The 26,107-nt window shown below is 35.7% G+C and overlaps 1 protein-coding gene and 1 long non-coding RNA gene across 2 annotated transcripts in view; one reads left to right on the plus strand and one right to left on the minus strand.

Moving 5' to 3' along the window:
* LOC116657606 overlaps window positions 1–19,897 on the plus strand; it is a 32,333-nt gene extending 12,436 nt beyond the window's left edge. Inside the window, exons 2-3 of the long non-coding RNA XR_004312780.1 lie at window positions 18,410–18,524; window positions 18,630–19,897. This is a non-coding gene — a long non-coding RNA (uncharacterized LOC116657606). The remainder of the gene's footprint in view (window positions 1–18,409; window positions 18,525–18,629) is intronic.
* Window positions 1–26,107, minus strand: part of LOC106730764 (ATP-binding cassette sub-family A member 3-like) — a 104,914-nt gene that overhangs the window by 10,724 nt on the left and 68,083 nt on the right. Inside the window, exons 21-27 of the mRNA XM_032460895.1 lie at window positions 21,795–22,041; window positions 21,444–21,648; window positions 19,379–19,598; window positions 17,405–17,569; window positions 9,590–9,777; window positions 4,141–4,266; window positions 3,693–3,887 (exon numbers count right to left, since the gene is read on the minus strand). Coding sequence (XP_032316786.1) covers window positions 3,693–3,887; window positions 4,141–4,266; window positions 9,590–9,777; window positions 17,405–17,569; window positions 19,379–19,598; window positions 21,444–21,648; window positions 21,795–22,041 — 1,346 coding nt within the window. The remainder of the gene's footprint in view (window positions 1–3,692; window positions 3,888–4,140; window positions 4,267–9,589; window positions 9,778–17,404; window positions 17,570–19,378; window positions 19,599–21,443; window positions 21,649–21,794; window positions 22,042–26,107) is intronic.

A 26,107-nucleotide genomic window follows, 5' to 3' on the forward strand; every position in this document is an offset into this window, starting at 1 on the left:
TGCCATTTGTGACAACATAGATGGACCTAGAGGATATTATGTTAAGTGAAATAAGTCAGACAGAGAAAGACAAGTTTTTGTATTAAAATATATTTATTTTTATTTTATATAGTCTTTTTCTTTTGCTGCCCATTTTTAATTGATTTTATTGATTGCTGTCATTTATTTACAATGTTGTATTAGCTTCTGGTGTATAGTATAGTGATTCAGCTATCCATATAAAAATGTACATATTCTTTTCCATTACAGGTTACTACAAGACATTGAATATAGTTTTCTGTGCTATACAGTAGGACCTTTTTGTTTATCTATTCCATACATAGTATTTTGTATCTGCTAATCCCAAACTCCCAATTTATTCCTCCTTCCCTCTTCCCCTCCTGGTAGCCATAAGTTTGTTTTCTATGTCTGTGAGTCTTTTTCTGTTTTGTAAATAAGTTTGTTTGTGTGATTTTTTTAGATTCCACATATAAGTGATATTTGTCTTTCTCTGATTGACTTACAAATCAATATTTGTCTTTCTCTGATTGATTTACAAAATGAATACACAGAAATCAGTTGCATTTCTATAAATGTATAAAGTAACAGACAATAAAGTATCAGAAAGAGAAATAAAGGAAGGAATCCCATTTACCATTGCATCAAAATAATAATAAAATACCTAGAAATAAACCTACCTAAGAGGCAAAGACCTATACCTGAAAACTGTAAGGCATTGGTGAAAAATTGAAGATGACACCAATAGATCGAAAGATATACTGTGTGCTTGCCTTGGAAGAATCAATGTTGTTAAAATGGCCACACTACCCAAGACAATATACAGAGACAAGGCAATCCCTATCAAATTACCAATGGCATTTTTCACAGAACTGGAGCAAAACATGTTAAAATTAATATGGAAATACAGAAGACCCAGAATAGGCAAAACAATCTGAGACAGAAGAACGGAGCTAGGGGAAATCACACTCTCTGAGTTCAGACTCTCTGACTTCAGACTATATTACAAAGCTTCAAAAATCAAAACAGTATGGTACTAGCAAAAAAAAAAAAAAAAACCAAACAAACAAAAAAAAAAACAAAACCAGACACATAGATCAATGGAACAGGATCAAAAATCCAAAAATAATCCCATGCACTTATGGTCAATTTATCTATAACAAAGGAGGCAGGAAATACAATGGAGAAAAGACACTCTCTTTAATAAATAGTGCTGGGAAAACTGGACAGCTATATGTAAAAGAATGAAATTAGGCATTCTCTAACACTATGTATAAAAATAAACTCAAAATGGATTAAAGACATAAATGTAAGACCAGATAGTATAAAATCCCTAGAGGAAGACATGGGCAGAACACTCTTGGACATAAAATGCAGCAATATTTTGTTTTGAACAGGCTCCTTGAGTAATGAAAATAAAAGAACCTGGGGGTCACTAGAGAGGACTGCTGACATTTCTGCAGCTGAAGCGAGGACATGGGCAGTGTCAACAAAGTGTACGTTGTAAGCTTGCATAGCACGTGATGGACAACATCACAAAGGGCACTTCCTGGGAGACATTTCCTGCAGAGGAATACTCAGCAGCTCCTCTTCCAATGGAAGTGATCCAATCCCACTTACCACACACCCCAGATCAGCAATGGGTCTGAAACCCTTTATTTCAACAACAGGGGAGCAGACCTGGCACCTGTCAGGGTTGTGACGACTACAGAGGAAAGAGGAGACCCTACTCAACAACAAGGGCAGGCTCTGGTCAGCAAAACACCAACTACATCCCCAGTCAAGGGGATAACAGTCAGCACACATAGAATAAAGACATGGCAACCATCCATACTAAAAACTCCCCAAAACAACAAAATTATTAGATGTGCACTGTTTACACAGGGATGCTCCCACTTAAAAAAAAATAGTCCTTTGAGACCACAGTAGATAATTGTTACTCCTAAGTTCGTAGAGTTAGAGAAACATAAGTAAAATGAAGAAGCAGAGGAACTACTCCCAATTAAAAAAAAACAAAAACAAGAAAAGTCCCCTGAATGAACAAATAATGAAATAGACCTCAACAGTCTACTAGATCCTGACTTCAATAAGGAGGTGATAAGAACACCGAAGGATTTATGTCTAAGGTTTTGTCTATCTTCTCTTCTAGGAGATTTATGGTATCTTGCCTTATGTTTAAGTCTTTAAGCCATTTTACATTTATTTTTGTGTTTGGTGTGAGGCAGTGTTCTAACTCCATTCATTTACATGTGACTGTCCAGCTTTCTTAACACCACTTGCTGAAGAGACTGTATTTTCTCCATTGTACATTCTTGCCTCCTTTGTTGGACATTAACTGACTGTAAATATGTGGGTTAATTTCTGGGCTGTCTATTCTCTTCCTTGTCCCTCATATCTGTTTTTGTGCCTGTACCATGCTGTTTTGATTACTGTAGCTTTGTGGTATTGTCTGAAGTCTGCGAGGGTTATGCCTCCAGCTTTACTCATTTTCTTCAGTATTGCTTTGACAATTCTGGGTCTTCTGTGAGTCCATATAAATTTTAAGATTATTTGTTCTAGTTCTGTGAAAAACGTCCTAAGTAATTTGATAAGGATGTATTAAATCTGTGGATTGCTTTGTGTAGTATGGCCATTTTAATAATATTAATTCTTCCAATCCAAGAACATGGACTATCTTTCCATTTCTTTAAGTCATCTTTAATTTCGTTAGTCAGTGTTTTGTAGTTCTCTGTGTAGAAGTCTTTGACCTCCTTAGTCAGATTTATTCCTAAGTATTTTATTTTTTGGAATGGGATTTTAAAAGCGATTGTTTCTTTACTATCCTTTTCTGATATTTCATTGTTAGTGTAAAGAAATGCAACTGATTTCTGTATGTTAATCTTGTATCCTGCTACCTTGCCAAATTCTTTTATCAGCTCTAGTAATTTTTGTGTGGAGCTTTTAGTGCCAATTTTACCTCTTCTCTTCCAATTTGAATCCTTTTTATTTCTTTTTCTTGTCTAATTGCTATGGCTAAGACTTCCAATACTATGTTGAATAAAAGTGGTGAGAGTGGGCACCCTTGTCTTGTTCCAGATCTTAGTGGGTAGGTTTCAACTTTTCACCATTGTGTATTATGTTGGCTGTGGGTTTGTCATAAATAGTTTTGATTATGTTGAGATGTATTTCCCATTGAAATGTGCTGCAGACATCTGACACTCAACATATCCTCCTCTGAGTATACTCATGTCCTGTATTTACTCTCTGGGTGAATGGAACTTTCATTCATTCACTGGCTCAAGATAGATTCCTGGACAATGTCTCAGGTTCTTTTCTTTTCCTTATAGCCCACATCCAAATGGAGCCCAAACCCTGACAACTCTACTTTCTCAACATCTTTCACAACTACTTCTTCTAACCATTGTTTTATAAGAAGCTCCAATTACATCATGGCAGATTAAGTGAGATAGCTGCTCTTCCTGTTACTAGTTTGATCCATGTATAGATACTCAAATTTTGTTTCAGCCAGAAAGAATATTTGCCTTTTCCCAAATTCAGGATGTTATCATGACTATCGCTGTCCCTGGAGTCTGTTATTTTTGAGTAAAGAATGTATATATGTCAATGCTTCCAGCTTTCCTTCCATGCCCCCCACCCATTTGTCTCGCTCACCTCCTCCCTTAGGGCACTGACTCAGTGATTAGGTCCAGAAATACCTTTCTGATATTTTCAGTGATGCTAATGCCATCAATTAACACAAGTCCAGAGGTTGTGGTCTCCTCTCCAGTCAACATTTTGAATGTAGTGGTTTTTCCAGCTCCATTTAATCCAAGTAATCCAAAGCACTCGTACTTTTGGACTAAAAGGGAGATATTTCTTACAGCCTTTACAACTGGACACTTATAATAAATCTGAGAAAATTAAAAAGGAACCACATTGTAGTAAAGCACTGATTACAGTCAGCCACAACCATAACCTCAGACCCCTGAGGACTGCTACCTGTGGGCAGTTCCACAGGAGCTCTTTTCCCCTCAGCCGTCTCTTTTACCAGAATATTTACATAGATCCCATAAAACTCCAATGAATTATTAATACTACCAATACAGTCTTGGCAGGGAAGGTAGGCTAAATCTTAGGGCAAGGTTGGACATTGAATGATTTTACCTTTGTAAGTTCGTTAAGAAGTAGCGGGGCACGCTTCAAATTAGTTAACAGTGTCAGGACTCTCTTCCTTTCATCTTCTACGTCTTTATCCTCATATTCCTTGGTTACTTGGGTGGACACCGTAGCCTGTATTTTCAAGACAAGGATCACAGAAGTGAATAGACTTTAGATGTCTTGCTTTAAACTGTGTGGCTTTTTGAAAGCTGACCTGATGGAGTAATCTCAAAGATGTCAGATGTTAGAGCTTTCCTACCGACTTCCTGAAATCTTATGTTCAAATTTGTTCCTGAATTGCTCAGTTTTGGAAACTATAGTCATGAACAAGTTTTCTACAGCTATGGGTAAGCAGTATATCCTTGCCAGTAACATGGGCACTTCCTGGAGAACAAAGCCACATTGATACTATTAATTATTATATAGTGTGATTTGTTACATATTAAAATATGTTCAAGAGACCATGAGATCCAAGAGAGGAGAAGAATGAACTCCTTCTTTTTGGAGGATAGGCCCCTTAGAGTCGAGGTCTGAGCTGATTTTGAGGAGTAAATAAAGATATATTGAGAGAATGAAAGGAAGGTGGTGATGGAAGAAAGGCTGCCATCAGCAGTGGGAGCTTAGTGAAAGATGTGTAGGAATGAAACCACATGGTATGTTTTGTGAATAGTAATTTGTACTGTTGGAGCAAAATTTTGTTCTTTTGATTGCTTGTTTGTTGCTTCAAGTACTCATTTGATGGTAGTGGTTAAGGAGAGATGGTGCAGGAGAATATAACCAGCTCAGTAAATAGGCTAATCAAAAGGGTGAAAAGAGAGCTGCTTTACGTGCTTTTTTTCTTTTCCAGTCTCAAAATTGGTTGAATGGAAGTGGTAAGAGTGAACATCCTTGCTCCATTTTTCAATCTTATGGGGAAAACGTTTAGTATTTCACTATTACATTTAGTGTAGGCTTCATGTGTAAGTAGATGCTACTTAACAGGTTAAGGTATTTCCTTTCCTTGGTTTATGGATGTTAAATGTTGTTAAATGCTTTTGTGCAATAATTGATAAAAACGTGATTTTTCTTCTTGAGATTATTAATACTGCAACACTGATTTATTTTCAAATATTAAACTAACTTTACATTCATGGAATAAACCCCACTTGTTCATGGTGCATTATTCCTTCCATATATTCTTTTATTCTATTTATGAATATTTTCTTGGAGATATTCCAACGTATTTGTGTATCTGTGCCCATGAGGGATATTGGCTTCTTGTACTTTCTCTGGCTTTGGTGTAAGATTAATGACGACTTCAAAAGTAAATTGAGAAATGCTCCCGTCTCTTCTACTTCTGGGAAGAAATCATGTAGAATTAATGCTATTTTCTCTTTAAGTTTTTGCTAGAATTCACCAGTGAAATTACTCAGGCTTGGGGTTTTCTTTTTCACAGATTTTAAACTACACAGGAAATTTCTTTAATTGTAATAAGAATATTTAGTTTCTTTATTCTCGAGTGAGTTTTGGTCTTTCTAGGAATTGTTCTATTTCATCTAAGGTGTCAAATGTATGAGCATAAAGTAGCTTTTAATTTCTGTAGTGTCTGTAGTGATATCCCCTCATTTGTCTTCATATTGGTAATATGTGCCGTCTCTCTGTATTTTATGGGCGCACTGGCTAGAGACTTATTATAATCATTTTTAATGAATTCATTTTTGGTTTCACTCATCAATTTTCTCCATTGCTTTTCTGTTTGAAATTTTATGTTTTTCTTTTCTTATTTTTACATACTTACTTCTGCCTGCTTTGAGTGTGTTTTGCTCTTCTTTTCCTAATTTATTGAGGTCAATGCTTCAATAATTGACCTGAAACTTTCCTTCATTTCAAATATAAGCATTTAATGGTATAAATTTCCATTAAAATACTGTATCCCACAAAATTGGTATGTTTTATTTTCATTTTCATTCAGTTCAAAATATTTTCTAATTTCCTTTGCAACTTCCTCTTTGACTGATGGGTTATATAGAAGTGTGCTGCTTAATTTCCCAATGTTTACAGATTTTCCTGTTATAATTCTGTTAACTTGTAGTTTAATATCATAATGCTCAGAAAAAAAATATTCTGCATTATTTCAATTCTCTTAAAATTCTGAATGTGTATCTTGATGAATGTTCCATGTGCACTGCTCTTACTGGGTGGAGTATTCTATAAATGTCAAATACATCTAGTTGGTAGAAAGGTGTTTTACAGCTCTTTTAATTTTTCTGCCTGTGTGTTCTATTAATTACTGAGTAATTAGAGAGCAATTGGTGGATTACCACCATGAGTAGGTAGGTGCTGTTTTGCAGGGGAGGCCTCTATATTTTCTTCATTTCAGGAGGAAATGTGAATTCTTAACAGAGCAGAGTGTGCCATCTGTTGTAGACTCAGAGTGAGTCGGAGGACTTAATATTTTGGGGTCATTAACTCAGATGTCTCCACCTCATACAACAGATTCTCACTCTATTCTAACAAGAGCTGCGGTCTTGGCATAGAAGATCTGCCTTGGTTAAAAGGTTGACCTTCCTGGAGATCATCTAATATGAAAGTTAGACCTTGATCCCAGTACTCAGTTTTCTCCGCCCTTTCACTGCAGTAAATGAGAACCTCATTATATGCTACCAAAGAAGTCCTTTTATTTTAACACTTCACTTTCAATTTCCTACTAACAACTCTCAGCTTTTTCTTTTTTAAAGCCATGACTTTATACCAATAGCCTCTTAATTCTATCATTCTTATGGCTGTTATTTTCTCCACATTTCTCAAATACTTGATACATCACATCAGCCAGTGCATTCTCTTCCTCTGGTACATCATCCCAATGCACCACTGGTGAAGGTTTTAACTGTTGGACCACTACTTTGTGCCAAAGACTCTCTGTGCTTCCTTCACCACCAGTGATGTGGACCTCACTGCTAGATGAGCAGTGAATTATCTAGTTCTAAAACCCCATCTTATTGTATGCTTTCTGAGACCTCTCCTGGTACTAACTGTTGCAGGTGAAGTTTCTTTGGGACCAACACCATGGAAGGGAGAGGAAGGAATCAGGAGTAGGCAGGGAGAGAAGTCAAGCTGTGATGCAGGCCAAATGACAACCTCAGTAGACCCACGGCTTCCCATGAGAAGTCCCGAAGTTGTCTGAGTGGCACTGAGATGACCAAACATTTTACTCCGGCATCTGTAAGTGACTAGAAACTGGCCATGTGGGAAGGAGTGTCACCTTGGGAGAGGAGGTTCTCTGCAGCTGAAGCAATCCATGAAGATAATGACAGCTGAATTGTTTCTGAAGATAGCACTCCCAGAAGCTGCGGGCAGCAACTCCTCCACTGAAGGAGGATCTTGACAGTGCATTACAACATACATCACAGGGGGCATTCTAGTGTTTTATTTTCTGGGACACATATAGCAGCCACCGGTGAAAATGTTTGCTTTCAGCAAAAAGTACCAAGAAGTTCTACTGAAACAAATTGAAAAATCTATACACATAATTCAGAGAGAAATTACAGCAGGGATGGAACATGAATAAAGGAGTTAAGAACAAGTCCCAGACTTCTCTATTAAACAAATGCACAAGTGATGGTGTTACTTACTGAGATAGGGAACACTGAAAAGTTTTGCAGCAGTGGAAGAAGAGGAAAATGAGGATGTTAAGAAACAACAAGAATGTTCCTATTAAAATCTAATATTTATTGCTAGTTTTGTGCTTAGCACTGTGCATTTCACATATATTTAATCTTAATAACGGTATGAAACAAAGCCTATTATTTCACTTGCATAATGGAAATGTCTGAAGAAATAATGGCCAAAATTTCTTAACTTGGATGAAAAATTTGAATCTATACATTCAAGAATTTAAACAAATCCTAAGTAGTTTTAACACAAAGAGATCCACACTTAACCACATTATGGTCAAACTATTCAAAGTTAATGACAAAAAGACAATTTTGATAGTGGCTGGAGAAAAATGATGCATTAGATACAAGGGGACAACAAAGGATTAATATCTGGCCTCTCATGAAGTTGGTACTCCATTCCATAAAAACAGTGCGGTCTAAAAGGCACTCATGTCATATATTCAAAGTGTTGAAAGAAAAAAAAATCTGTCAATAAAGAATTCTATATCTAATATCTTTCTCTTTTTATGGTTCATGAACTATCTTTTACTTGTTAATAATTGTGACTTTTTCTCATTTGGGAATGTTAAGAAAACTAAGAATGAACTTTTGGCTTGAAGAAAACAGGGAATTTAGTTTACTTTGGTTTAAGGACACCCAGACTAACCAGACTAGTTCATTAGATTACTATATAAAAGTTTGAGGCCTTGGTCTTTTGCTTGGGGCTGCTCTCAGCATACTGGAGGCAGTGACAAATAGGAGAATAAATTTACCAGCTGAATATTCTCATAATATTATAAAAAAAAAATTGCTTCTGTACTCATTATGGTTCTTTTCTCATGCCTGAAGACTGTGACATGGTTTAGGGTTTATTGCCTCAGTCTAAGTAAGTTAGGGCAGGAAAAAAAATCTCAAGGTAACATTCATGAAATGTTTAATCCTAGGCAATTGAGAAAAGTTCTTTCTATTCTATGTTGCACAAAAAGATAAATTTATTTTGGTTGGACATGTCTTGGACCAGACATCTTCTGTTTGTAGTAGTGAAATCTGTATGAGTTTTGGTAAATAAAATAGGACTTTTGTCTTGTTATGTTGTTCTAGGCATTAATTAGCAACATAACACAGGCAACTAAAATGCTACTCATACTAGTCAGAATTCCAGGTGGAAGCAAAGGTCATTGTGGTCTCAAGATATCCTCCCTTCTGAAATATTAGAGTTATGCAGGCTTAGAGAAATTCATGGTCAGTATCTAGAGCCACCGTGGAATAGCACCCACAGACAGGATTAGGATGAATGAGGGGAAGTTACAAGGAGACGGATGGAGGTTTGCTGCCTCAATAGATGTTCAAGTAAAGACCACTGGGAATTCCATTACCTAATGAATGGATCATTAAAACAACAACAACAAAAAAATCCTAGGTAAAACTCTGAGATTATGTGAAATCATGAGAACTATTTGAAGCAACAGTTAACAATCTGACGGGCAGAGGCCATGAAGCCCTGTGATCCTACATAGATTTAAGAAGTCTAATCCATAATTACAACCAAATGCATCCCAAAGACTCCACGTGCAGAAGGCAGCACCTTCTATCATATTCAATCCAAGGCAAATTGATTATTTCCTTGTTGGCAGAGGATTCAAAGTTTAGAACCTGAAATCCAAACTAAGATAAAAGTCTTCTGGTTCACATTATTCTTGGTATAATTGAATAATGTTTTCTTTATAAAGTAATAGAGGTAGGAGTACGTAAATTCATACATTCTGGCCTAACACTGAGCTTTCTTTGAGTTGTATCTACAGTCTACCTTAGTTACTTACCTTCGTGCCTTTCATGAATTTCTTGTAGACGTTAAATATAATTTTATGATAGACAAAGTTTTTCAGGTTCCAGAATGTACTTTCCAGACACAAAAGCAACAGCAGATAAATGAGGCCCTGGGCAGCCAATGAAATCAAAAACTTGGTAATCCCGCGTTCTCCAAAACTGTAGATCTTGTTCTTAACAACTGAGGATGATAAAACAGATAGCCTTACTTTAAAAACTGACACAAAGTCTAAGATGACACTGAATATTAAGAAATGTAGAGTCAAAATTAACTTTAAGTTAGATTTAGAGAAGTACAGAATATAGAAAGTAAGTAATTGTCTTAATATTTTGTCTCTCTTATTTGATCTTCCCTGATATTTATGGTTATTATAAAAGCCCTCCTGCCAATGATTTTTTATATGTTTTTTTATTTAACCAGTTTTGGTAGAAGACAACCTCATTACACACTCAGTGAGTTTCAAAGGCTGAGAGTTTGTGAACAGAATGCTTAGTAATTAAATAAAGCAAATAAAAGAAAGGCATTTATTGCATGTTTAACTATTATTGAAGGCTATGCATAGTATCCTTAAAGTCCTTCAGAGTGAGAAAAATATTTATTCTATAAAGAGGAAAAGCTTTAAACAGTGAAAGTGAATTAATGGCAAAACTTGTAAGGAAGAAAATAATGATAGTTTAAATGTAAATGTGTGATAGCTGATAGTTTCTGACTTTACTAAAAAGAAAATTAACACAAACAGCTAAATTCTGGATAAGCTAATGGGAAGCATTTCTGAGATGTGAAGATAATAAAATCACTCTCTTTTTAGAAGTTTTGTATTTTCTGTACCAGCATGCAGAAATATAGTTTGTTTTTACTGTAATAAAATACACATAACATAAAATTTTCCTTTTTAAAATACAGAATTCATGGCACTGAGTACATTCACAATGTTGTACAATCATCACCACTACCTAGATCCATATTTTTATCATCTCAAAAGAAAATCCAATAGCTATTAAGCAGTCACAGTTACCCCCACTTCTCTAGCCACTGACAGCCCCTAATCTACTTTCTGTGTCTATGGACTTGCCTGTTTTGGACATTTTTTTGTGTGTGTGTGTATATATATATATATTATATATATACATATATTATATATATATAATAAATATGTATATTTATTGAAGTATAGTCAATTTACAATGTTGTGTCAATTTCTGGTGTACAGCATAATGCTTCAGTCATACATGAACATACGTATATTCATTTTCATATTCTTTTTCACTATAAGTTACTACAAGAGATTGAATATAGTTCCCTGTGCTATACAGTATGAACTTGTTGTTTATTTTATATATTAGGCATTTTACATAAATGAAATCATACAATAAGTGGCCTTTTGTGTCTGGCATCTGTCACTTAGCATAATATTTTCAAGACTCATCTAAGTTGTAGCATATATCAGTAATTCATTTTTCTTATTGTTGAACAAACAATATTCCATTGTCTAGACATTTTGTTATCCACTTATCAGTGGATGGATATCTAGATAGCTTCTACTTTTTATGCAAATAAGCTATTACAAATAATGCTGCTATGAACATTGTGTACAAGTTCTTGTCTAAATACTTGTTTTCAATTATTCTGGGTATATACTCAAAAGTGGAATTGTTGGGTTACGTTGTAACTATGTGTTTAACCTTTTGAAGAACAACCAAACCATTTTCCACAGAAGCTGCAACATTTTACATTCCTACTAGCAGTATCTGAGAGTAACAATTTGTCCATCTCCTCACCAAACCTTTGATATTTTCCTTTTTTTCAATAGCCATGCAAGTGGGTGTGCAGTGGTATCTCCTTGTGATTTTTAATTGAATGAATTTGACATGTAACATTATATAAATCTAGGGTGTACAGTGTGTTACCTTGATACACTTATATATTGTAATATGACTGCCAGTGTAGCAATATATATCACATTATATGTTTATAGTACAGTATTATTGTCTCCACTTATTATACTGTGTATTAGCTGTGTATGCTTTTTTTTTTATTACTCATTACGAGTTTGTACCCTTAAATATCATCACTCTTATCTTCTTGTCCTCAACCCCCTGATAACCACAATTTTACTCTCTTTTTAAAGGAAGTGTAACTTTTTTGGATTACACGTATAAGTGATATCATACAGTACTTATCTTTCTTTAACCTATCTTGCTTAACAGAATGTGTTCAAGGTCTATCTATATTGTTGCAAATGGCAGAATATCTTCCTTTCTCATGGCTGAGTAATATTCCACTGTGTATATGTACCATATCTATTTTTCTTTATCTATTCATCTGTTGATGGGCATTTGAGTTGTTTCCATATCTTCACTATTGTGAATAATGCTGTAATAAACGTTGGAGTGCATGCATCTCATCAAAATCCTATTTCATTTCCTTTGGGTACATACCCAGATGCAGAAGTGCTGAATGGTATGGTAGATCTTATTTTTTAATATTTTGAGGAACCTCCATATTGTTTTCTACAGTCCATTGTTTGGATTGATTTACATTCCCACCAACAATGTATATGTGGGTTCCCTTTAAATCATACCCCTACCAGCACCTGTTTGTTGCCTCCTGTCTTCTTGATGATAGCCATTCTAACACATGTGAGGTGATATCTCATTGTAGTTTTGATTTGCATTTCTCTGATGATTAGTGATATTGAGCATTGTTTCCTGTGTCTGTGGGCCATTTTGATGTCCTATTTGAAAAAATATCTTTTTAGTTCTTCTACCCATTTTTTAATGAATTTTGTTGTTGTTGAGTTCTTTATATATTTTAACTCCTTATCTATGATTTGAAAAAAAAATTTCTCCCATTCTGTAGGTTGTCGTTTCATTTTAATTGTTTCTTTTGCTGCACAGAAGCATTTGAGTTTGACAGAGTCCCATTTGTTGACTTTTGCTTTTGTTTGTAGTTTTGGCGTCATGTCCAAAAAAGTCATTGCAAAGACTAATATTGATGTGTTTCTTCCTCACATTTTCTTCTAGGAGCTTTATAGTACCAGATCTTATGCTTAAAACCCTGACCCATTTCTAGTTAATTTTTGTGGGTGGTGTGAGATAGGGGTCCAACTTCATTATTCTGTATGTGTTTCTCCAGTTTTCCTAGAATCATTTGTTTTTTAAGAGACTATTCTTTCTCCATTGGGTATTCTTGGCTCCCTTGCTGAATATTAGTTGACCATGTATATGCTGGGGTTTAATTTTGGGCTCTTTGTTCTGTTTCATTGGTTGATGTGTCTAATTTTATGTCAGTACCATATTATTTTTTTTATTACTATGGCTTTGTAGTATAGTTTGAAATCTGGTAGTGTTATACTTCCAGACTGTTGTTAATTCTTTTTTTAAAATGTTTGGCAGAATTCTCCATGGAGCCATCTGGTCCTGGAGTTTTCCGTGTTGTGTGGTTTTTGATTACTGATCCAATCTCTTTTCTTGTTATTGGTCTATTCAGATTTTCTTTTTCTACTTGATTCAGTCTTTGTAGGCTGTGTATTTCTAGAAATATATTTATTTCTTCTAGGTTATGTAATTTGTTGGCATATAATTGTTCACAACAGTCTCCAATGACTCTACGTATTTCTTTTTTTTTTTTTAACATTTTTTTATTGATTTATAATCATTTTACAATGTGTCAAATTCCAGTGTAGAGCACAATTTTTCAGTTATACATATGTATTTCTGTATTATCAGTTATAATGTCTCCTTTTCTATTTCTTATTTTATTTGAGTCATCTTTTCTTTTTTTTTCAGTTAGTCTAAAGATTTTTCTTTTTCTTTTTTTTTTTCCTTTTTGATGAACTAGCTCTTAGTTTCATTGTTCCTTTCTATTGTTTTTCTGGTCTTTATTTTATTTATTTCTGCTCTGTTCTTTATTATTTCCTTTCTTCTGCTAACTTTAAACTTAATTTGTTCTTTTTTTGGTTCCTTGTGGGATAAAGTTGGGTTGTTTACTTGCAGTCTTTACATTTCCTTAATACATGTATTTCTCGCTATAAACTTTCTGCTTTTGCTATGGGACTGCTTTTGTTGCATCCCAAAATATTTGGTATGTTGTATTTCCATTTTTATTTGTTTCAAGATAAGTTTTTATTTCTCTTTTGATTTCTTCTTTGACCCAAGTGTACTGTTTAGTGCCCACATCGTTGTATTTTCTCACTTTACTCTTACTGATTTCTAGTTTCATACTAGAGAATATAGTTGGTATGATTTCAGTCTTCTCAAATTGGCTAAGGTTTGTTTTATGGCTTATCAGGTTATCTATCCTGGAGAATGTTCCATGTGCACTTGAGAAAAATATGTATTCTGCTGCTGTCGGATGAAATGTTCTGGAGTCTATTACATCAACTTGTTCTAAAGTGTGTTTCAATTCATTGTTTCTTTTTTGATTTTCTGTCTGGTTGATTTATCTATTGCTGATGAGGTATTATATGTTCCCTACTATCAGTATATTGTTGTCTATTTCTCCCTTAAGATCTGTTAGTTTTTGCTTGCTATATTTGCTTGGATGTTGGGAGTGTATACATTTACAATAATTATATCTTTATGTACAGACCACTTTATCATTATATGATGACCTTCTTTGTCTCATTTTTGTCTTATGACCTTCTTTATCCCTTTTGTTTTTCAGAAGGTATCACTCTAGCACAATTTTTGTATTTCTCTTACTAGAGCTGACTTGCCACTAAGGTTGGAAGTGTGCCATTAAAAAAAAAAGCTGGCAGAGGAAAAAAAGAAAAGGATGATGGCAGAGTCAGGGGAGCTGTTGACTTAACACTTGGGACTTAGTGCCCATGGCTGGGTAGGGGGACCTCCAAATGGAGGAGCTCCAGAGGTCTGTGGCTGGTCCTCTTGCCAGAATCCCTGAGGCAGACAGCAAGAGCTGCCTTCCTTTGCTTCTCTTTTTCTGCCTTCTTCCTGTTCCTTCCTCTTCCCCCAATCATTGTGGTCTCTCCTTAGAGAACACAATACGACCCTCCAGCTGTAGCATGTGTGTTTGGGCAGACCCCTACTCATCATCTTCACTCTCCATCTCTTTTCTTCCAGAAAGGTCATGCTGCCTTGATGCTGAATCTGCTGATGCCTTCTCTGCTACCCTCAGCTCCACCACCGCTCCCCTCACTCTACAGCCCCTTATATGGTCCAAACTATCCACTTTTGGGTACCAAGATGGATGAATCTGTTGGGTGTCCTGGCATGCTGTGTAGAGATGCTTTCTCTGGTTATAGATGTTCAATTAATTGTAAATTAAAGGAGAGAGAAAACAGATATGATTTACATCACCATGATGCTGACATCAATCCTATCTCATTGTGATTTCAATTTGCATTTCCCCAGTGAATAATGATGTTGGATATCTTTTCATGTGCTTGTAGGGCATTTGTATATCTCCTCTGGAGGCACATCTATTCAAGTTCTTTGCTTATTTATTTATTTTTAATGGAGGTAGGGGGATTGAACTCAGGACCTCATGCATGCTCTACCATTGAGCTATACCCACCCCTTTCTCATTTAAAAATTAAGTTTTCTCTTTTTGCTGCTGAGTTGTAAGAACTCTTTCTAATTTCTGGATGCTAGGCTTACCAGTGACTTGGAATGCAAATATTTTTTCTCCTGTTCTGCAGGATGTCCTTTCACTTTTTTGACAGTGTCCTTTGAAGCATGAAAGTTTACATTTTGATGACCTATATTTATTTTTTCTTTTGTGTTCTATTGGTGTCATATATAGTAAGCCATTGTCAAATCACAGGTCATGAAGAGTTACTCCTATATTTTCTTCTAAGCATTATTTATACTTTTAATTCTTATATTTAGGTCTTTGATCCATTCTTATATTTTATATATGGTGTGAAGTAAAGTTTCAACTTCATTTTTCGGCAGGTAGACATTCAGTTTCACCAGCATCACTTGTTGATGAGATAAAATCTTCTTTTCTCATGGAAGGTATTGGTAAACTCGTTGAACAAAAAAAACAAAACCTTGTTGTCCAAGAATGTATTATTTTATTTCCACATATTTGCAAATTTTCTGATTTTCCTTCATTCTTAATTTCTAGTTTCATGCTATTGCTTTTGGAGAAGATACTTTGCATTAATTCAGTATTGTAAAATTTATTGAGACATGTTCTATGTCTTAAAGGTCTGCCCTAGTGAACATTCCATGTGAACTTGTGAAGAATGTATATTTTGTTGTTTTGGGTGAAGTGTTCTGTATATATCTGTTAGACCAGTCGGTTTAGAGTGTTAGTATATCCTCTGTTTCATTATTGGTCTTCTGTCTAGTTGTATTATATATTAATAATAGTTGTAGAACTATTTGTCCCTTCAATTCTATTTTGGCTTCATAGATTCTGGTACTTTGTTAGGTTCATATAGGCTTATAGTTTACATATCTTATTAGAGTAACTTCTTTATTGATATGTAAAGTCCTTTGCTTCTGGTAATAATTTTTTCCCCAAAGTCTATTTTTTCACATTAGTATAGCCAACTCAGATGTCTTTTGGTTGCTATTTGTATGGACTGTCTTTTTTCATTTTTTTCTTCCATTTTATTTGTGTCTTTGGATCTAAGGTGAGTCTCTTGAAGATATCATGTAGTTGGATCACTTTAAAAAATAAATTCTGATTCTGTTTTATATCTATATCTATCTATCTGAATCACTTTGCTGTACACCTGGAACTAACACAACATTGTAAATCAACTATACTTCAATAAAAAAAATTCTGCCAATCTCAGCTTTTTGAGAGTTTAATATATTTACAATGTAAAGTGTTTACCAATAAGAAAGGACATACTTCTTACTTCTGCCAATGTTGCCATTTGTTTTCTACCTGTATTAAGTCTTTTTTTTTTTTGTTCCTCAGTTCCTCAATTAATGCCTTCTTCTGTGTTAACAGATTTTTTTTATGTGTACTGTTTTGATTCCTTTCTCAAATATATATATATATATATATATATATATATATATATATATAATAGATATATATTTCTCAAGCCTACGTATATAGAATTGAGAAAGAAATCAATTTCTTATTTTAGTACTCTACATATATATACGTATTTGTTAATGGTTAGCATGGGGATTAAACCTGACATTTTTAATTTAAAAGAAATTAGTTTTAATTTACATCAATTTATCTTCAATAGCATACAAAATCCCTGCTCCTATACATCTTCATAACTCCCTCTTTATTATGTTATTTTCGCAAATTACATCTTTATACACTGTGTACCCATAAACACAGAAGTATGAAAATCAGCCTAAAATATGAAAAATGTAATAGAATGCTTTATTTCCCCTGATTTTGATCTGGGCTGTGAATTCGCCTTTATTTTTTACTTTTCTTTTACCTTCTTTGAAGTGTGATACTGAAAACTTAGTGACCCAGGGAACTTACTAATCTACAGCTTAAGAAAGCATTGTTTCCTCATTTACAAATTGGGATAATAGTAGCTAACTTACAGGGTGCTGTGAAGATTCAAGGTAATGTATGGGAAGCTACTTTCGCATTGAAGGTGAATAACTAGTAGTAACTCATTCTAAATCTGGTGGTGTCTTCATAAATTTATCTTGGATTTTATTTTGAGGCTTCATTTTATTTCCTAGTCTGTGAAAGTAACTTTGGTACAGAAAAGTACTCAAAAACAGCAAGTGTGACTGTCTCCACTGAAGGAATGACAGGTTTCTCTTATAGTCTACAATCTAAGTTTAAATGTGTAAGTCTAGAAAGGAATAGGTTGTTTTTAAGGACCTGGGGAACCCCAGATACTCACATTTTTTTCCACAGTCCAAATAGATATTTTTCAATTGCTTGGCACATAGTTTTTTCACCTGATAGTCATCAAAGAATCTGCTGATACTCACTACAAAGTTGTTACCAGGAAGCATCATTAATGCATTACCTATGGAAGTTCTTGTGGATTGAGGAATGTCCTTTCCTACAATTAAAAAGAGGATAGATTAGCTTCAATTAAGAAAGTAATGAAACTCCCTTAAAAAGAGACTTCCCTAAGATGATCAAACCACTCTCAATCTAGCATGCTGATCATCTTTGAGAAAACACTACTTATTAATTCACTAAGCTTGCTCACCTTGATAGCTTGTAGCGTGGGTGTGTCAATTACAGATTTTAAGAGAGGACTTTTGCTAACAGTATTTCCCTAGGATCTGTCTTCTCCCTCTTTATGGGTGGGTCTGCTATTAAGATTCCTACCTTGGCTTGGTCTTTGGTTTTTCTATTCTCCTCTGTCCCCCAAAATGGAAAATCATGATGCTGAATTTCACTTTGTTGTTGGCCTCTGCATTCTGAAATTTCTTGTGGGATCAATGATGCATTTAAAAAGTTTAAATAGTTTTTTATTCAACATATATTGTTTTAAGTGGGAGGGCAATTCACCATATTCAGTCCTTCATCCCTCTGGACGTCCAAGTCTCCCACTGAATTTCTCAGTGCCAAATCCAGCAGCCTCCTTGTCATATTTCTTTTATTTGCCCCTTTGAATCAGTACTCTACCCTTCTCCATTATACTTTCTGCCCTGGGAGGATTATCTGTATAGACTAAATCAATGTACTTCTTTGCTCTCTGGCTCTTCGTTGTAGGCTTATAGGAAGCCCTGGCTGGAGAAAGGAAGGTTTCACTAGCATGTTCACTTCATGAAAATTTATTAAGATGTACACTTATGGTTTCTGCACTTTTCTTAATGCAAGTTATACTTTAATAAATAGTAAAAATAAGAAATGCATTCTTGAAGAGCTATGTGTTCACTGTCTTCTGTAGGGTGAAGATGATGGTAGAGTATGTTGCAATGGAATTCGGTTCCCTGACACCTATGGGAATAACAGGATCCTAGAATGTGGACACCAGGTGGCACAATTTAACTATTAAAAACAAGGTAGGAACCATTATCACAATAAGTAAAAGGGACAGAATGGTAATCAGATTTTTTGTTTCAACCGCTGAAATGGAATTGACTTTCTAAACTTTCTGTCTCTTGCAGACAAATTATATTACAATCCACAAAGAAAATTAACAGGCTTAAAAGTCCCCGAAACTACACTCTAGCAGAAGAGTCTTCATTATTAGAAACTGGACTTCAGAAAACCCATGTTCTCTGAGTTTTAGATAATGCAAAATGAAGGTTGCTAACTTAAAGTGCCCCAGAGCTCTTTGCTGTAGACTGAGACAATGCACAAAGGCCAGACAATAATGTCTCAGAAATGAATACAATACGGAAGATTAAAATTACTAGTCCACCCTTACCTTCTGTTAGGAGAATCTGAGGTCTTACAGACTGTCTGCCTATAAGGAAGAGGATTCAGTGAGGGAGGGATGATAGAAAACCTGCTATGACAAATGACCCTCAGTTCTACCTGGAGTCAGGGGAAATAAGTGGATGTTGGCGCAAGAGTCCAAAAGTTAGCAGCAGAGAGAAAGTTAGAAAGGAAATACACATGAGATCTAACTTTTTCTTTCATGAGGCTAGAATGATACTGAGTCCAGCTCCTTCAGAGGGTTTAGCTTCCTTCTCACTTTCTTTTCCCCATTTCCTCTTTCCTTCCCTCTCTCCCTCAACCTCTCTGACTCACATATCCACTCAATAAATGTTTGCTGGCTTTCAAAAATCACAGGTTTTCAGGTTCCCAGAAAGAAGGTGCTTTGCAATTAACATTTTTATCCTCAAGGTCTTTCATCCCCATTTATGTAACGTATTTCATGGAAAAAGGGAAAACTGTGTGAAGTTCTTACTATAGTATTGAATTATGGCGTGAATGATGATACTGAAAACAGCTGAAAAGTAGTTAAAGAGGGTGAGCTTGATGTAGGCTGCAGCACTGCTAGAAAACAGGAGGCTTCCGAGATACATGAGAGGAACGACAGACCAGCCGTACAGCATGAAGATCATCATGGTGTCCAGAAAGTGGTAATCTGCAACAAGAGCATCCACTCCGCAGTACACGAACACTCCCTGGGACACAGAGTGCAGAGGAGCGAGATGAAGGACACGGAGTAACAAGAAGTCAAGCCAGAACACTCAGAGAACAGCGAGCACTGCCTTCCCTGGAGCACAGTGCTCTTCATTACTTAAATCATTTTGCCCATTACAAATGAGCCTGAAGTCAGCTACGTCTTCCTCAATACAGGACTTTTCGTGAACAGAATGACTATACTTCCCTTTTTTTTTTTTAAATCTGTTTAGAACAGCATTGCTTTTTATTTTACTCCCTCCACCCTGCAACGATTAAAATCAAAGCAATTACGTCTGCATTAAGCCCCACTCTGAATTTTTCCAGAAAAAAATGACCTAGGAAGTAGACTATTTCTCTAAAGATTTTCTCTGTGGCTGCTGTAGTGTTACGTAAGCTCCCCTGCATCACTGCTCACGTCTAGACTGCAGCCTGGTCTGCTCTCTACCCCCACTCCCTTTATATCTATCTCAGCAACTCAGGGGCCTCCTTATTATTTATTATTCCATTTGAGAATCAGACAGGGAAGCATAAATTTAGAATGGGCTGGATGAGGAAGAAGATAACCTCTAGAACTATGAAAAGCATTTTCCAGTTTCTGTGGCAAAAGATGAGAACTGTGGCCCTCACAAAGGATGGAGTTCTTCCCTTGTTATGCTGGTTGGTTGGTGAGCTGGGAGCAGAAGGGACGGGTACTGAGAACACCAGCCAGAGTCATGCACTGTGGCAAGGTGAAGGAAGAGCTGCTCTGTTCTCTTGACGTTGGGGCGTCTGTATACAACGAGTATGCCCACCACCACCATGCCTGCCCCAACTGATCCAGCCTCTGGTCCCTGCTGAGCAGTTCTTGTAGCTGGTGGGATCCAGCCTTTCCTTCAGAACCAGTCCTAGGCTCCTGTACAATAATCACCAGTTTTCCTATGGCTGTAGAAGCCAAACTGCCAAAAGTTTCTCCTTTTTCCTTTAACAACCATTTTACCATTCCATGGTATGGTTTGAATTGGGAACTGGTAGTTCATTCTTTATAGTAGAAATTAGCACCTATTTTATAAGGATCTATTTTCATTTCTGTGTCCATTGCTAAACAGTGAACTATGTGAGGCCTGAGACATTGTCCTATTCATATGTAAGCCCCCGGTACCTCCTGTACACAAAGAAACCTTACCTCCTTTGCTCATGTGTTTCCCCCTTTAGTAACTATACAGTTTCACACCTGCCTAACTCTGCAGCATGCACACAAAATAAAAGAAGCTGCCAAGTTCACTAAGGGCCAGATCATTACATTAAAAGACGCTATACCACCCTTACATGCTTGCTCTTTATTCCATTTCCTCTTTATCCGAAATTGGGTGTCTGAGTCCAGGTTAGTTCTGCTTTGCAGACCTAGCCATCTTGGATTTGGGCTGTGAATTCGGGGCAGAGAATAGTAACAGGAAGCATCGCTTAAGTCTTGATCCTAAATTGCGTGCTACAGTCCAGTTTTACCGGAGAGCTCAGCATTGGGAATTAGTGGCAGTGGCTTATCTATATGGTTAGTGAGGGCGCAGTAACAAGTAATGGCCCTTATTCCTTTAGAGGAGGTTTTGGGCCTGGGCATAATGCTGAGCAATTACACGGGGAACCAATTCAAGAGAGACTTTTCAAAGTAGAATATTTTCTCCAAAAGAAAGAACATGAAGGAATACATTTCCATAATGAGGTTTTCACAATATATTCTCTGGCATAATAAGCCAGAGTAGTTTCAAATTTCTTTACAAGCTTTACTTTAGGATACAGTTAGTTGAATAGGAATTTCCTGTGGGTGACACAGGAGAATAAGCCTTCATGCAGTTTCAGCTAACACTCACCAGTAGTAAGCAGCAGGTAACAAAGAAGTAGATGAGATCCCACAGCAATGCAGAGAGCCAGTAAGTAAGTAAATAGACTCCACTCACAAACTGGATGTGCTTTGCCTTGTTAGTTCTCTCAGTCACTGTCTGAAGGCAAAAGCTACCGGCCACAAGAGCCATGCCAAAAGCCAAACATAATACAATTTCTAATCCACTTGTAGGCCTAAAGAAGAAGAAATAAAAGATAAAATAAAATATGAAATAAATGTAGAATTCAGTTGATTTCAGTAGGTATTTTCAAAAGTATATGGCCAGATAGTAAGGGTGTATATTAAGGCTCAATTCCAGTAAAAGATAAATCATACGTACAGTTCGTTAGTACCATAAAGCGAGAGAGGTTGAGGCTTGTTGGAGGCTTTAATGGAAGCATTGGGGCCAGAAAGTGACGTAAAAAGACTGTTGTCTAACACCGCCAGGGATGTTGCAGCTGAATGGTATGCCTCATTATTGAACAAAAGAGTAAATACTGTTTTGTTTTTCACAACCTCAATGGAAAATGCAATAATGGAGAAGTCATGACACTCTTTATTTTCCAATATGTAATTCTTTACATTACCTAGAATAAAGAGATTGGTCAATGAATTAAAGTATAATAAATCACCTACTACTTATAATGGAGAGGAAAGACCAAAAATCATTTTCCCGTTAATCTCTTCCCTTTCCAGGTCCCACAATGGGTACTTCAAGTGTTAACCTGTCTCCTCAAAAACTCTACCCCATCAATAATGTCTACAATACTCTCATCACATAGTCTACAACTTGAAAAAATAGTAAATTACTATGCATTTCTTACTTTATTCTTGTCTAAAACAAACATAATTTTTTTCAAAATTGTTTTGGTTCTTCTAGGTCATTTGGATTTCCATGAACATTGTAGGACTGGCTTGTCCATTTTTGTAAAAGTCTGCTGGAATTTTGATAGAGATTGCATTGAATCTATAGATCAGTTTGGGGAGATTTGCTACCCTAACAGTATTAATATTCCAATCTGTGACAGAGTATCTCTTTATGCATCTAGAACTTTAATTTTCCTGAGTAATATTTTATATTTTAAGTGAACAAGTCTTGTGCTTCTTTTCTTAAATTTACTCCTAAGTATTTTATTCTTTTTGATGCTGTTGTGAGTTTTGGTAATCTGCATCCTCTCCCTCCCCTCCTCCCCAGCCACCCCTACTCCCCACCCAGGAACCATTTCATGGGAGTTAGATTTTAAATATTCTAGGCTGAAAAACCTTTGCCTTTTGATTTCATTGTTTTCTTCATTAATACTTAAAGTAATTACTGATATGCTAGGATTTATACCTGACATTTTGCTTTTTGTTTTCTAAATGTCTTATCTCCTTTTTGTTCCACTGTTTCCCTGAACTGCTTTTTTTGTATTAAATATATATATATATTTTATAGTGGACCAATTAAGTTCCTTTGTTGTAGCTGTTTTGTAAATAAGTTTGCTTTTTTTTTTTTAAGATTTCACATATGAGTCATATCATATGGTACTTTTGTTTCTCTTTCTGGCTTACTTCACTTAGAATGACAATCTCCAGGTCCATCCATGTTGCTGCAAATGGCATTATTTTATTCTTTTTTATGGCTGAGTAGTATTCCATTGTATAAATATACCAAAACTTCTTTAGCCATTCATCTGTGGATGGACATTAAGGTTGTTTCCATGTCTTGGCTATTGTAAATAATGCTGCTATGAACATTTGGGGTGCATGTATCTTTTTGAATGAAAGTTCCTTCTGGATATATGCCCAGGAGTGGGACTGCTGGATCATAAGGAAAGTCTATTTTTAAGTTTTTAATCAACTTCCATACTGTTTTCCATAATGGCTTCACTAAACTACATTCCCACCAAAAGTGTAGGAGGGTTCCCTTTTCTCCACACCCTCTCCAACATTTATTGTTTGTGAACTTTTTAGTGATGGCCATACCTCATTGTGGTTTTGATTTTCATTTCTCTGATAATTAGCAATATGAGCATTTTTTCACGTGCCTATTGGCCATTTGTATGTCTTCATTGGAGGATTGCTTGTTTTGGTTTTCTGACCATTTTTGGATTGGGTTGTTTGTTTTTTTCTTATTAAGTTGTATGAGCTGTTTATATATTCTGGAAATTAATCCCTTGTCAGTTTCATCTTTTGCAAATATCTTCTCCCATTCCATAGGTTGTCTTTTTGTTTTGCTTATGGTTTCCTTTGCCATGCAAAATAAATATAAATATTTTTGAGTTTACCATACTTAGAATTCATTGAGCTTCTTGGAGGTGAATATTAATGTTTCCCATCAAATTTTGGAAATCTTCTGGCATTATTTCTTCAAATATTTTTCTGCTGCTTGATCATGTTCTATACTATGCTTTCTGTTACCTCCATTATGCATATATTGGTCTGCCTGATGTTGTCCCAAATATCTCAGAAATTGTTTTTCCCCCACTTTTCTTTTTTTCTGTTCCACAAACTAAATAATCTCTAGCAACCCTCGATTTAGCTAATCCATTATTCTGCCAATTCAAATCCATCACTGAGCCTGTCTGGTAAATTTTCATTTCAGTTATACCTTTCAACTACTGAATTTCCATTAAAATTTTTATTTATATTTCTTTATTAATACAGTCTTCTTGGAGAGACAAAGTTATCATACTTTCCTTTATTCTTTAAATGTATTTCCTTTAGTACTTTGAAAATATTTGCATTAGCTGTTTTATAGTCTTTGTCTACTACATTTAACATCTGGCCTCCCTCAAGTACAGTTTTTACTGGCTTTCCTTACCCCTGTTTATGGGTCATACTCTTCCATTTTTTTTTTCTGTTTTAGTTTTCTAGGACTTTCAAAACAAAGCACCACAGGCTGGGTTACTTGAACACCAGAAATTAATTTTCTCACAATTCTAGAGACTAGAAGTCCAAGATCAAGGTTTTGGCAGGGTTGGTTTCTTCTGAGGCCTCTCTCCTAGGCTGATAAATGACTTTCTTGCCCTCTATGTCTGCACATGGTTTTTCCTATGTGTATGCATATGTGTCCTAATTTCATCTTCTTATGAGGACACCAACCATATTGGATGAAGTTCCACTCTAATGATCTCATTTTAAATTAACTACTTCTTTAAAGATCTAATATCCAAATACACTCACATTCCAAGAAACTGTGGCCTCGTACTTCAGCATATTAATTTTGGAGGTACACAGTTCAGCCTGTAACTCTTTCTCTTCTCTTTCTGTTGTTGATGAAAAATGGACATAAAAGATAGTGTAACAACTCTGGTATCTTGAACTCCCCTCTCTACCCTTTGTTGTTACTGTTTTTTTTTTAATTGTTGGTGCTTATTTGGTTAATGACTTAAGTGGACTAATTCTGTAGATTCTGTATTTTCTACAGTGTGCAGCCACTTATTTCTCTGATGGACTTAAAAAATTCTGGCTTTTATTTTTAAGCCTGGCTCCTAGGTGGTCTGTCCTGAATCAGTATAATTTAGTACTCAGCTAAAAGACTCATTTAAATATCTAGAACCAGTAAGTCTTCCACTTTTTGCCATGGGGTTCCCTGCATGAGGGAACATATTCAAATTTCAGACAGTTTACAAGTAAGCTTCAACTTTCATATCTTGCTTGTATAGGGCCTCAACATCAACTAGAAGTCAGTGACTGGCGCCTTCTTCTTTCCTAGGTCATTTCTGGCCATGCACACCACCATTTTGAACTTTCTAGATCTGTAGGAATGTCAGAACTTTTCAAAGTTCACGGTGGTTATCCAGCTCTCCTGGTAGTCCTTTAAAATGACTTTTTGGTGAAGCTCTCATTTGGCCCAACTGAAATCACAGCCTTAGCCAACTGCAGAGATGTTACCAGCAGATCGCTGCTATTTTTAATAATCCCCTGGGGTCAGGGCTTTTTCCAAAGAGTTGAGCCCTGATTTAAATCCAATAGCAACAATGCCCTGGGAATGGAGTTTTTCAGGGAGCTGCTATTTCAGTCTAAGTATTGGCAGTGCCCTAGGGATGAGCTTTTAACAGAGCTCTGAAGAGATTAGTTCTTTCCATCAACTGTGAGGCTCCTGGCTTTCATGGATACATACCACTGAGGGGAGGGTGAGTGACAGGAGTAATTCTAAATCAAAATGCCATAGACCTTACTGACTTTTTATAGAGGTTCAGTAGTTTTTTTTTTTTTTCCTGGTTGTTGTTTTATTTTGTTTTTTGGAATAGACACTTTTAGTTTGTTCTGTGCTTTTGCTTAATTTCTAGTATTCTAAATTGGTTGATTTAAAAAAAAATTGTTTTCCAAATATTTCTGTTGCTTTTGTGGGAGAATGGATTCATTCTACCATACCAAGAATTCAAAATTTTCTATCCACTAGCTTTTGGCATAACTTGTTACACAGCAAAAGATTAGAAATAAGCTACACAAAAGGGTTGTTTTTCACATGAAGATAATGGACAGAAGGCGTATAGTATGGTTTTATACCAAAAGTAAACATTGAACAAATGAGTACAGCTACTTATACTACCTTCAAAAAAGTAGTTGTGAGGAGTCAATCTATTAGGTCTTCAGCCACCTGTTTTCAGAATGGCCAATGCAGTAGACTGAAGGGCAACCTTCAGATCTTGGAAACAACCTTCTACC

Source organism: Camelus ferus, chromosome 18, assembly GCF_009834535.1.
Source record: "Camelus ferus isolate YT-003-E chromosome 18, BCGSAC_Cfer_1.0, whole genome shotgun sequence".
NCBI classification, from domain to species: Eukaryota; Metazoa; Chordata; class Mammalia; order Artiodactyla; family Camelidae; genus Camelus; species Camelus ferus.